Source organism: Schistocerca piceifrons, chromosome 7 (assembly GCF_021461385.2).
Source record: "Schistocerca piceifrons isolate TAMUIC-IGC-003096 chromosome 7, iqSchPice1.1, whole genome shotgun sequence".
Taxonomy (NCBI): Eukaryota; Metazoa; Arthropoda; class Insecta; order Orthoptera; family Acrididae; genus Schistocerca; species Schistocerca piceifrons.
The window spans coordinates 188615421-188628549 of record NC_060144.1 but is presented as its reverse complement, the minus strand read 5'-3'; the positions used below and the strand labels follow the sequence as shown (position 1 = coordinate 188628549).

Sequence of the window (13129 nt, the reverse complement as noted above, 5' to 3'; positions counted from 1 at the left end):
TTCAGTGTATATGCTTCTTTTCTTACATAGCTTAAGTGTGAAATTGTGTATTCAGTGTCAAAACTTTCAACATTGTGAATAGGAGGCATTGATGCGTTCTGAACAAATGTCAGCAAGTTTTCTGTGCATATCATATAAAAATACATCTCTGTGTTGCATAATGATACATAATTGTGCACATAACTATTTTAACTGTTTTGATACACTTCACACAATGAGTCTGTGCCATTTTCAGCATTTTAGAAGATATATTTCTGATTATGCACCTTGAGTGCAAAATTTTGATACAATATTGAAGCAATGTGGTCCAGTTTTTTTCCTAAGGTACTGTGAGTGATGGGCTTTGATATTCTTACCGTATGGGCTTCAATGAGGTCTAAGAGAATCACTCACAGCAGTCAGCCAGAAGATATTGTCAACTGTCAAAATAAAATGCATAAAAATAAAGTAGTAAACACACCAGGATAGCCAGAAGTTCATCTTCTATTGGTTGCACTCTGCAATGCGAGATACAGTTCTCTGGATGGGAAGTGAAAAAAAGACTACACTTACGACATGTATCTTAAATGTGTATCAGAATGTTACATTACACTTCAAACCAGACAAACCGCAAGGAGTGTGTGATCTATGCCGTCATTATATGATGTTGGCTACTGAACTGGTACAGTGTCACTATCATGTTCACTAATTGATGTTTACTGCTATGTCGCCAGAATAATTTATTTGGTTCTCTTTACTGAAGTAGCTTAGTGTATAGTATGGTGCATAGTCATCATTTGCTTATTACTGCGTATTTATAGCTGCCATATAGAAATTCTGGCTAGGTGTGGTTTGTAGACATTTCCTTCTGAATATAACTTTGTATTTTGTGCATGGTACAGAGCCTTCCAAACATTTCATTAAGTATGATTTTCCTGCTTCATAATTTCCAATTTCTAGTACAAGTGGGTGGAGGAGGGGGAAGGTAGAGACTTGAGGAGTCTATGTTGGATATTAACTTACATTTCAATTTATTAGGGAACTTTTAATAACAATTTTGATATGTTTGAGTGTTACAGAGCTTAAAATTTGTTTCAGAACAGCCACTAGGGAAACTTCTCAATGTGTTATATTGAAGTAGTTTGTTCTGTCAAGATAAAATGGAAAAAAAATTAACCATAAATTCATCAGATCTTTGAAGCATTTATTGTTTTTATTCTTGGGCCAAAAGCTGCATTGGACTTGTTGAAAGAAGTCATATTCTCACATGAGGTCGTTATTTTATTTGGAGTAAACATTTTATTTCTTTTTATATTTGATGAGTTAATTTTGTGCATTGGGAATTATCAGGTGATGTCACCCAAAAAGTGTGTCATATATTGTAGGAATTTACAATTCACTTATTGTATTGGGAGTATTGTATGTGCTGATATGGTTTGTACTTTTTTGGTTAAACATGTAGGATCTAATGTCTGTTTCTGTCATGCCCGTATGTACTATGGTGGTGTAGCGTTGTTATTGGGGAAACCATAACTTTTCTTTCCATCTTGCTATGTAGAATATGATGTGCTGCAAACGTATAATAGAAATTTTATGTCCCAAGAGGGGCAAGATTGCAAATGAAATTAATAAGTATATATTTCAGTTGAACAGCAGCCTCACGTGGGATAGTGGCTTCTTTCACTGAATCTTATGTAACTGCAAGCAACAACACTATTAGAGTATGGGTACATGCCTGCTGATAATACAAACATGATTATTTTTAAAATGTTCTGACACTCTCTGATTTCAGGTTAATAGATAGTAACTCAATTACATATCAATAAATTTCTTTCCTTTTGCAGTCTCTCGCCACCGAAATAAAGTCGGAGATTCGGGAAGTGATATCAAAAGTGGATGTATTACTGTCGGACAGTGAGGGAAATGGCTACAGTTCTTCTTGTGACACTCCACCACCGACAAGGTCTTCATCCTTGAAGCAGTCACAGCAGACGCCTCGAAAGGCTCCTGCATCACCAACACCACAAACGCCTCCTCCACAACAACAGACACCAGTTCAGCAATTACCGGTAAAACAGCCACAGTCTCAGGAGATACCATTCCAGAAGTCAACATCTGAGGTGGCACAAATCCAACAGCAATTGACACAAGAGGTGCAAATCCAACAGCCACTGCCTCAGGGGGCAAAAATCCAAAAACCACAACCTCAGGAGGCACAAATACAACAGCCAATGCCGCAGGGGGCAGAATTCCAACAGCCTCTGTCTCAGGAGGAACAGTTCCAGCAGCCTCCACTCCAGCTGCCACCAACACAACAGCAGCCACTTCAGATATCACCACCACAGCAATTATTACTTCAGCAATCACCACCACAACAAGTATTCCCTCAGCAGCCACCACCGGCACAGCAGCAACAATCACTTCAGTCATCACCACCACATCAACTATTACTTCAACAGTCACCTCCCCAGCAGCTATTATTTCAGCAGTCACCTCCCCAGCAGCTGTTACTTCAGCAGTCACCTCCACACCAGTTACTACTTCAGCAGTCCCCCGTACAGCAGCCTTTACTGCAGCAGACATCACCGCAACAGCTGTTACTGCAACACTCGCCACCACAGCAAATACTAGTCCAACAGTCTCCACAGCAGATAACATCATCCCAGATGCCTGGAGAAACCCTAACAACTACTCTAATACAATCACAAGGTGTACCTGCAGACAATGTCGCTTTCTTAACAACTGCCGATGTGGCTGACTACATAAAGGAAATGACTGCTGAAATGACTAGTGAGGTCAAATCTGAAATCAGAGATATGGTGTCGCAGGTGGATGAGTTGTTAGCAGACAATACTGAGGGAAGAATCTCTGACTCTTCAGCATCACCCTCCTCAGCCAATGGCTCACTGTTATCTCCTCAGCAGACTGAACAGAAAAATATCACTGGGCCCCTGGCCCCTGTATCGGAGGTACAAGTGCTTGCAATGTACTCGTAAATGTGATGTTGTGTTTGAAACACTGTTTGTGGATTTTCTTGTTGTTGTTTATTAATAGCATGTTTACGCAAATTCAGTGCCTCTTGAAATACTTTTATTTGCTTTCCTGCAACTTGTACTAAGAAGAACTGTTACTTCTTTTTCTGTTTCTTTCTGCCACTCACAAATTTGTCACCTGCTGGTAAAAACATGTGAGCTGGAAACAATATTCTTTCACAGCTATGAAATATATCCAGTGAATGATTCACACTGAGACTGTGAATGCTTAGTATTGTAATGTATTCTGGCACTATTTGGTCACTAACTGTTTAATTTGTTGGTTGAGTTGTGATAACACAAATGCTTGGCTATATAATCTGTTAATGCATGAAAACAGAGTTTTTTCTCCAAAAACTGTGTCAATACTTTGGTTGCCCTTAAGATTATATTTCAGTCTAAAACATCAATATTTGAAGTTTTTTGATTAATATGGAAGTAGTTTGTTGTATATTAATTTGAATGTAGTATCTAGTGTTTATTTAATTCACAAATTGTTATTTATTGATAGATGATGTATAAAGGAATATCACATCCACTTCTGTAGTATTCTCTTTTCTGTGGATATTTGACTGGCCCTTTCATTTTTTAGTCTCAATTTGCACTTTCAGCTCTACCATTTTATCGTAGTTTATATACTTTGTGGTATAGTGCATTAATATCTGAATCTGTGAAGTAACTTTTACAAACAGTTTCTTGAATATTTTGTCACATCCACCCATGACATTCATATTTACTACGTCTCTCTCACTGTTTGTTTTATAGGTAAGGCAATAAAAGGTCTTAATATGTAGTAATGGTTTTTCTTCTAAAAGTTATTTATATTTTATTTCCCTTTTTTTTATAAAAAAAGGTTCATTGTTGTCTTGAATAACAAGATTGTCAAAACTGGAGATAAAATAATTTTAAATTTTTCATCGCAGAGTGATACTTCAACATCTCCTGATGAGCCGCCATCCAGCAGCATCCAAACGATCAGCGAGCCAATGTCAGAGTCGATAAGTGAGCAGGACTCTACCTGTAACCCCGAAAGTATTTCCCAGGTAGGATTGCGTATTTTCTTGAAAACACCAATAGAGAAAAAAGTTCTCTGTGATCTTATCTGTCCTGTCTTTCAGCACTGTAATGTCAGCGTAAAGACTTCAATCCACGCATAAATTGGCAACAGTTTAAGAAAGTTCCTGTGTTCAAAATGTGAATAACTTTCTGTTAGACATGTGAACAGCATCATTCTTGCAAGTCTGAAAAAATGTTACATAAGAGACATGTGAGACTGATAGAGAGGATCTATACTTGTAATACAACCTTTCACTGGACTAGGCTGCTAACATTACTTGAACAAGAACTTCACTGAAGCTCCAGTTATTGTTGTGTGTGATGAGTGTAACATTGGAAATACTATACTGGATACTGAGTAACACTCCATTGTAGTTGCAGCACCTTGTTCATGGAACAAGTCTGGATAGCTCGTAACATATGTGCAAATATTGTGGGCTTGTGCAAGAAGAGTGTGATAGTTACTACTTGTATTATGGCAGGGGCAAAAAGCTCGTTGCAAGTGATTCTATGTGCTAGGAAGTGAATATGTTAATGTTTGTTTTTATAGCTTTCTGCCACTTGTTAAAATATTTGAGAATTTTGGTTTTCAGTTTTGCTGTGGTGAAATAATGTAGTCTCTGCATAACTGTGCTCTTGTCTATTATTTGATGTATGTTTTTGCTAGATTACAGAAACATATTGTTTTTCACATATTTTCCAGTTTTTTTTTTACTTCTGTAAGGTCTTGTTGTTCAAATGTTACTGTACATTGGTGGCGATCATTGTCTCACTATGTACAACAGGGCTTATTAAATGATATCATCTTTCACCTCATTTTTTGTTTGGTGGTCCTCTAAGTCTTTATTTACAGGAAGCAAAAGGTTTTAAAGAAATAACTGATGTTAAAGAAATAGCTGACAGTTGTTTATGATTGGTTTGAACAACAGAAAATTTTGCTAACTAAATTATGATTCTTATGACTTTTATTATTATTCATGAGTAGATAATCAATTCAGAGTTTGTAGCAGTGTACAGTCTTTTCTTTTTCTTCTTTTTAGTACCATTGTTCATCTTGATGTGCCCTAAATGTGATTCTGTGAAACTTTGTTGCCATCTTGAGCATGTAGTCAACAAATTAGAGGACCAGTGGAAGGATTCCTATTGCAGTGTTTGCACACACTGAAATGAAATATTAAAAATTCAAAAACATGGAGGTTTCATTGGATTACGGAAGTTTCTTACAGTGAAGAACAACAGTAGGGGTGTACATAGTATAGATAGAGAGGATTAGGGAGCAATTAAAAATTAGAAAATAGGTCAAGAATACTTAGGAGGTCAGAATGCAAGTCCCTTCATGCAGTACAGTAAGAAACAGCACAATTTTTTATTGTAAATGTTAAGTTAAAGCACTCACTTGTTTTTCTCTTAATCTTTATACTGTGTAAATGTTCTTTAAAATATGTTTTCATACTGAATGAATTTTTTTTCTTTCCATCTTCCAATTGTTCAATTTATTCTCTTCTTTCAGTTCATCTTATTCTTTATTTTTCTCCATATGTGTTAAGTATATTGCAACTGTGTAGAACAGTACATTTTTATCCAAATAACAATGACAAGCGGAAGTGAAATTCACCAAAGTTTTATTACATTCATCACACCTGTCCTGAAATGGAAATAATCTAGTTCAGTGCACTCCTTGGTAGAAAGGTTTCTGTGCTGCCCAACTGACACCACAGCTAATAATGTATTAGGAGCATTTCTTGTGAATGCCTCAGTTAGCTAATAAAATAATACATCTGCCTAAAGCCATTCTCCTTGTAGCTGCTTGAGCTGTTTCACAATAACTAACATTGAATGTACATGTCTGGTTGGTGGATGATATTTCACTTTTCGTCCATAACGTGTATTTGGCAGCACTTGTCAAACAACCATCTTAAGATATATTATCTTTTGGATAATTTGTGGGGTTATTGGGCAATCATCTGTAGTTGAAACCAAATAGTCATTCTGTATCCAAGCCAGGAACAGGACTCAATTATTGAATAAAACGAATTAATAGTAAATGATTTATAACAATTTTTTTACTTCTCATTTCATTATTTATATTGTAGCATGTAAATATAAAGCTGTACTTCCATTTTTTAGTTAATACATGTATGACAACACCTGTTATATGATTACCTTATTGACTTTAAAGAGGTTATAGAGACAGAGAGTTGCCACTGATGATATCATCCTTGATTGTTTGGGAGCTCAGGACACCATGTTTGTACCTATCTTACATTTCTTTCAGGTACCATGAAGTGTGCGATACTATTGTAGATTGTTTTACAGTTCCAAATACTGATTATGTGCTATATTAACTTGTATGTGAAAATATGATACATCTTACCACACTTTGCATGTGTCTTGTCATTCCATACAAGTATCACACACTAAGTAAATCATACTCTATGATGTAGCCCTATTGGAGTGCATTTCCTTATATTAGCAGTTATTCTCAATAACCTCTTCTCTAGCCCAAATACAAAGATAAGAGAGATTACGATGCTCTCTGAGATGTGTAGAGTGTCATTGTTCCTTTACTCCTTATAAAATAAATATTAAATAGGACAGAAAGTTGCTAATGTTGCTACAAATTAGTCCCAACCACTCACAGATTGCACAATGCTGCTTACAGTTTCTTACAGAGTGTAAAATTTATAGATGTAGAAGAATGGAGTGAGTATCAGAGATACCAATTGTGTGAATTTTTTGGCAATGGATGAAACTGTTGACAATGGACGTCTCAGCTACAAAGCAAATCACTTGAATCAAAAAGATCACTTGCAATGTTGAATTTATTTTTCCCATTATGGCACTGTTATCACTTCAGTCTTCTTCACAGGTGATTACTGTATAGTCAGAATGATCCAGGTGTATAATAGTAGTATGAATTTTGTTACAGTAGTCTGGGTAAGTCCACTATATCAGAAAATTTTGTCAGACCTGAATGAGTAATCTGCTGTTAGGTGATTGTAAATCCTAGAAAACATTCATGTTTTGAATAGCGAAAAAAATACCTTATGCTGCTAACAAACTAATTTAGTCATCTTAGACATCTACATGTGTCTGTATTCCACATGCCACCAAACAGAACATTATGAAAGGAGTACGATATTACGATATACCAGAAACCTATCTGCCCCCTACCCCCCCCCCCCCCCCCCCCCCCTTGCCCCACAATCCACCCTCTTATTTTTGTTCCATTTTCAAATTATGCACAAGAAGGAAGATTGTTGGCACTTTCTGTGTACTGGAATGCCAAATACTGTATAGTTTTATCCTTGCAATTATTATGTGAAGTGTAAGCTGGAGGGAATAACATATCTCTTGACAGACGTTTCTTACAATGAGAATTGAGAGGGAGTGATCTGTGTGTACTTCAGATCTGTGACATTATGCATTTATGTGTACTTCATCTACCATCATTATTTTTGTTAGACATTACAAATGAGGAAATGGCAATTATACATTTACATACCTTTAAAATCTTTTTTGGTTGTATGTCTGTTCCATTGTCTGTTCATTACTCTTGCTATATTAACATTTTAGTTCAGAGTGTGTTGCATATTACATACAGGTTTATCAAAAATAGAGTTACAGACTGGTTTTTCACAACTAAAAATATACAGCATTAAGGTGCACCTTGTAGAATTTAGAATATCTATATATAGCACAACTCTGATGCTTGTCAGTTGTTAAAATCCACATTGGCATAAATTTGCACTTTTACTGTATATTGTGGAATTTAACACCTGACATGCATCAGAAGAGTGCTTCATATGTAGACATGCCAAGTTCCACAAGGTACATTTTAGTGGTGTATATTTTTACTTGTGATAAACGTGTTTGTAAATTTATTTTTGATGAACTTCTGTGGAATGTCCAATGTACTCTCTACTAAAATGTTAACATGGCATGATTAATGACTACACATATAACATACAACTAAAATTTTTTTAAGGGTATGTGAATATATGATTGTTATATCCTCTTTTATAATGTCTAACAGAAATAATAATTTGTAAATGCATTATGTTACAGATCTGAAGATGACAATCATACCTGTTGAAACCAGTCAGTAAAATATAAGTTTGAATATGATCTTGGCTACAAAAATTTCTTTATGTGCTTTCTGACGTTTTGAAGTACATGCATTTGCAGTTTTTAGAGTATATCTCTGTGAGATTCATAAAGTATTTCTTGCAGAATCACTCACTGAAATTTGTTGGGGATTTCTGTGATAAACAAACCTTAAACAAAGTGAAAATCTGTTCTTTGAATCTCCTGTGTCTCCTCCTATACTCAGACTGGATGAGAGTCTTAAAACAGTTAACAATAACAAAGAATGGTTAAAACAAATAAGTAACAGCTTTTGTGGGAAAATTACATGTCCTTAATATTCTTCAGAAAAAACCAAGACTGGTACCTGTCTTCCCTATGGTTAGACTTAGGTGTCCATTCCAACTTATATTGTCTCAGAGAGATACTCCTAAATGCTTGATCATTTTGAAGTATTATAAAGACAATTGCTAATAGTAACAGTTTTCCAACAATGTTACTTTCCTGCTTACAACTCTATCATATGAACAACCTGTGGATCTAAAAATATTATTTGCTGAACTATTTTAACATATACTGTACGAAAAGTGAATGTTGTATTCCACTACCTTGAGGGATACCAGGCAGTACTTTTGCTTCTGACAATAGCTCTCTGTTAGTAGTAACATACTGGTTTCCATTTGGTTGGAAGTCTTCACCAATGAAATCATTCCATAAGCATTTATTTTGTTTAGTACTGTAATCTGGGGTGAATCAAATAAAAAAAAACAACAGTTCTTTTTAAAATATCGTCCATTTACTGTAGCGATATGACAATACAAATTTTAAGTGTTTACTATACAATCTTGATGATGGTATATTCAGGTATTAATTTATCTTTAATTCATTATTGCACTTATGATTTTAATTTAATTATTGGTGGGGTGAATCCAATCTCTAATTTATTTTGTATGTAAAAATGGAAGCAGACTTCCAGTATAGGGTATCTGACCACTGTTTTGAATTTTAAAAAATAGCCTAAACAAGTTTCCATAGGTACATTAAATCCAACATTATTGCTGTAAAAACACTTGTATTCAGGAAAGCTGACAAACAAATTTCAATTTCAGTAACTGTATGGCTCACTATCATGTCACATATCCCATCAAATACATATTTACTTTGTCTTGTATGTTCCGGCCCAGCTTTTTTTTATTAATTTCTGCTCCTTCTACCTAAGTTGCATTTTAAGTTTCTGGAAGGACAAAGTACATATCACCATCAAGAATTTTCTTCCTCAGAAATGTGATTCCATAAGTGTCATTAGAGAAGTTATTAATTTTATCAATAAAAAATGTGTACCTTGTTTTCATAGAAAACCTCACTCCAGCAAAATCATTTTCAATGAATTCTTGGCCATCTTATCCTTTTTTGTCCATTGCTTAATTTTCATTTGACTTATACTGTTCTTCATCACTGTTAGATGTTCTGGAGATAGAATCAGAATCACAAGACAGGGACTCCCTGCTTTCAGCACTGTCATTATCACTTTCATTTAAGTCCCTGACAGCAATACCTTTTCCTGGAGTTGATGTTAAGCACTTTTCTTGTCATGGCATTCTACTTGTTTCATTAGAGTGAACCAGTTTCAATTGCATTTCGAAGGATATTGTCCAGGAAACCTCTGGTGAGTCAGTGTCATGTATCTGTTTTTTCTAAAGGCTATGAAAAGGCTTTATCAGAGAGAAAGGAAAAATTCCTGCTTTTCTAAACCCAGATACTACATTAGATTTAGAAGTGATAGCTATATTGTCAAAGGCTCCTTTCAACAACCTGAAAATTCGGATTTTGCAACCACCTCTCTATTCTTCCTTTTCAAGTTATCTGGCACATTACTTCAGGCAAGTTTTAGAGGTCTCAAAAAGTCCACAAAGTGATACAAATGAGTAGAGTTAGGTGGTAGAAGCACAAACTGAATGTCATGTTTGTGCCACAGTTTAATCACATTAAGTAACAGATGACTTGAGAGATTGCCACCTATAATTGCTTTCGGTCCTCTAAATGCTAATCGTAAGACGAAGCAATTTGAGTAAACTGTGATACAAACATTGTTAAGTCAAACCATCCACTTTGATTCCTATTGTAACCTGTACCAATTAACCTCCTTCAGTCAAAATATCGTAGAGATGTTTTACCCTATAAACTGTATTGTGGGAGGACTGGATTGTCCGCAGCCACTGCTACCATTATACTGATACTTGACTTTGTACTATCCACAATCCTTTAAAGGTGTCTTTTGTACCTTGTTTCACTATTACTATCACTTGTCTATGATCAAAACAATAGTTAGTCTCATCATAGTTCATAATGTTGAAGGGAGGAACATCATTCTAGGACACTTCAGGTTTCTTAAAATAATCTTTCGCAGTTTCTTGAGTAACTGCTGCTCTTGTTCTGTTTGTGTTTTCACTTACTGTAACTGTTAGTTCCTGATTTCTTTCCAGAAAACTTTTTACCCTCTTTCAGCCAGGTCAGTTGTCATGAAATCTTTTTTCAGTCCACCCTGATCAGTTAAGAATGCTTGTATGATGTTCCTAGCACTATTATTCCTCAAAGGAAACCCCCCTTTTGCAAAACACAATATTCCATCAACTAGATATTTCCCTACTGTTGGTTAAAACTGGTTGGCCAACTATTTTATATTTGTATCTGTTCTTGAGTTTGTCATTTAATGTTGTATAAGGAACTGTGTTGTTCTGAAGTTTGACTGCCAGATTTGACAACCTTCACAGTGTTTAGAAGAAATTCTGGATTGTAGTTGGATTTCTGAGTGGATTCTAGAAAATTCTTGTGTACTCACATGATTGGATTCAACCTACGAAAATTCAGTTTTGTAATTAGGCATCGTAATGTCTAAAAGGTATTGACAGTGAACAAATAATGAAGCAGTAGCACTAGAGATGCTTACATGCAAGTAAAAATATTACATCTTACCAACTACACACTGGAAATACCTGATGTCAGCAGAAGGTTATGTACCAATGTATTTACATTATGAGTGCAGCATACAAATTACATACCTGCTGTCAATGTTATTGGTACTGTGCACTCCAACTTACCTTTGTTATAGACAAGTCAGTCAAGAATTCACAACAATTGTCAGCTGCAGTGTTCTTGTTAAGATGCCATGCTTGGATATCCAAAATATTGAAAAATAGGTAAATGGCTGAATTGACACTACCTTCTCAGATTATCCTCAGTTTACAGTACCTGATGATACCTAACAGTACTTAATGCTTTCCAGAATGAAGAAACACAACATCAAAATTGCCTCTTCTGTCAACAGCTTCATGGTTATCATGAATGAACAGACAAAACCTCAATCCACTTGATTAGTCTCACAGAGTCTGACCTGATTTCTACAGAGAAATTTTTGATCTGCAAAAGTGTCCTAATATTTGAAACACAAACTATGTTTCACATTTCTACAGTCAACTGACATCAGAGAGATAAGTTTGTACTTCTACATAACAGCCTTGCGGCTTGTGTCAAAGACTGAAATTACCTACAGCTGTTTTCAATCATGTGGGTCCATCGTTATTCTAACAATCCGTGATAAACTGTTGCTAGATGAGGAGCCACTTTTTCCACACATTTGATTCGGTCCTGTTGGATTCAGCAGTCTATATCCTGTTGATGATCTTCAGCTGTCTTTTAATTTTATGATTATCTATTTCTATACCTCTCTTTTTCATGTTCATAAGATGATCAGAAGTAGGAACTATGTTGTGACCTTCTTTGTTGAAATAAATTTGGAAGACTTAATTTAGTGTTTCAGCTTTGATTTTATTACCTTCTGTTTTGATGTCATCGTGTCAACCAACATCTGTTCTGACAACTTTGACTGACTGACTGGTATTTGAACTGGACCAAGTCTTTGTAAGGCTTTTTGAAAACTTGGCAGGTAAGCTCTTGCTTTCAAATTCATTGAACACTTCTTGCATAGCTGCCCACATGCTTGTTTTGAGTTTGTTAAGCTTTTGTTCTTAATAAGGATTCAGTTTCATATCAATCTGCTATTAAGCTCTATCTGATTTTGTAGAAATTTTCTAATGTTGTTACTGGTTCATGATGAGTTGTTCTTACCACTACTCTTCAATATACACACTGATCTTGCATGTGATATACATTTTTCTGAATTTGTGCTGTAAGTAATTCACATTCTCTCCTCAGTGCCAAGTGTTTGTTGTTGGCTGGTTAGGTATTTCCTAATATTTTTGTCACTCTTGTTAAGCAATAATAATGTCTTACCTTCCTTAATCATAAGTCAGAGTAAATGCTTTGTGAATTTCCAAATTTACACTTGCCTTTCTTCTTCTGTTTGTAACACTGTATATGGAAACTTGCTTCTGAAAAGCTTACAACTTTAAATTGCAATAATCATTATTTTTTCTCGGCTTTCAGAGTAACTATTATTTTTGGTAATCACAGATCTGAAGCAGCCATTTTAGAAAGATGAGAAGTGTGACAAATGAGGTGAATGTTCTAAGTCAGAAAACTTTTGACCAAACGCAATGCATAAACCCTTCATACTGGAGCCATTCATATTGTCTCTTGCATCAATAGAGACTATCTCATTGTATTACTCAATATATGGCACTCCTTCTTGAAAAAATACAATTATACACTGGAGGCTTCTGACGGACTGTCAGATCTTGGGAATGTTGGTCATTTCCTTCTTTATGTGTACACTCTATATTGAAATAGGACACTATATCATAATTTTCAGCCATTAAGTCCACAAGGAATTTAATCTCCATAATAGCAACTTGATGCACTTTATGCATGATTTTTGTATACATTTGTTATTGTTCTGCATGGGCAGCCTGGACAGAAATGTTTCTGATCCTTTGCACCAGTTGAAGTATTTCACTAAAACTGCCTTGTGAATGGCTTCTTAAACCACCAGAGAACATTCTTATATTATTAGTTTCTTA

At 35.3% G+C, this 13129-nt stretch overlaps 1 protein-coding gene across 1 annotated transcript in view; it reads left to right on the top strand.

Moving 5' to 3' along the window:
- Positions 1-13129, top strand: part of LOC124804985 — a 92379-nt gene that overhangs the window by 38127 nt on the left and 41123 nt on the right. The window contains exons 12-13 of the mRNA XM_047265376.1: positions 1824-2948; positions 3935-4054. Coding sequence (XP_047121332.1) covers positions 1824-2948; positions 3935-4054 — 1245 coding nt within the window. The remainder of the gene's footprint in view (positions 1-1823; positions 2949-3934; positions 4055-13129) is intronic.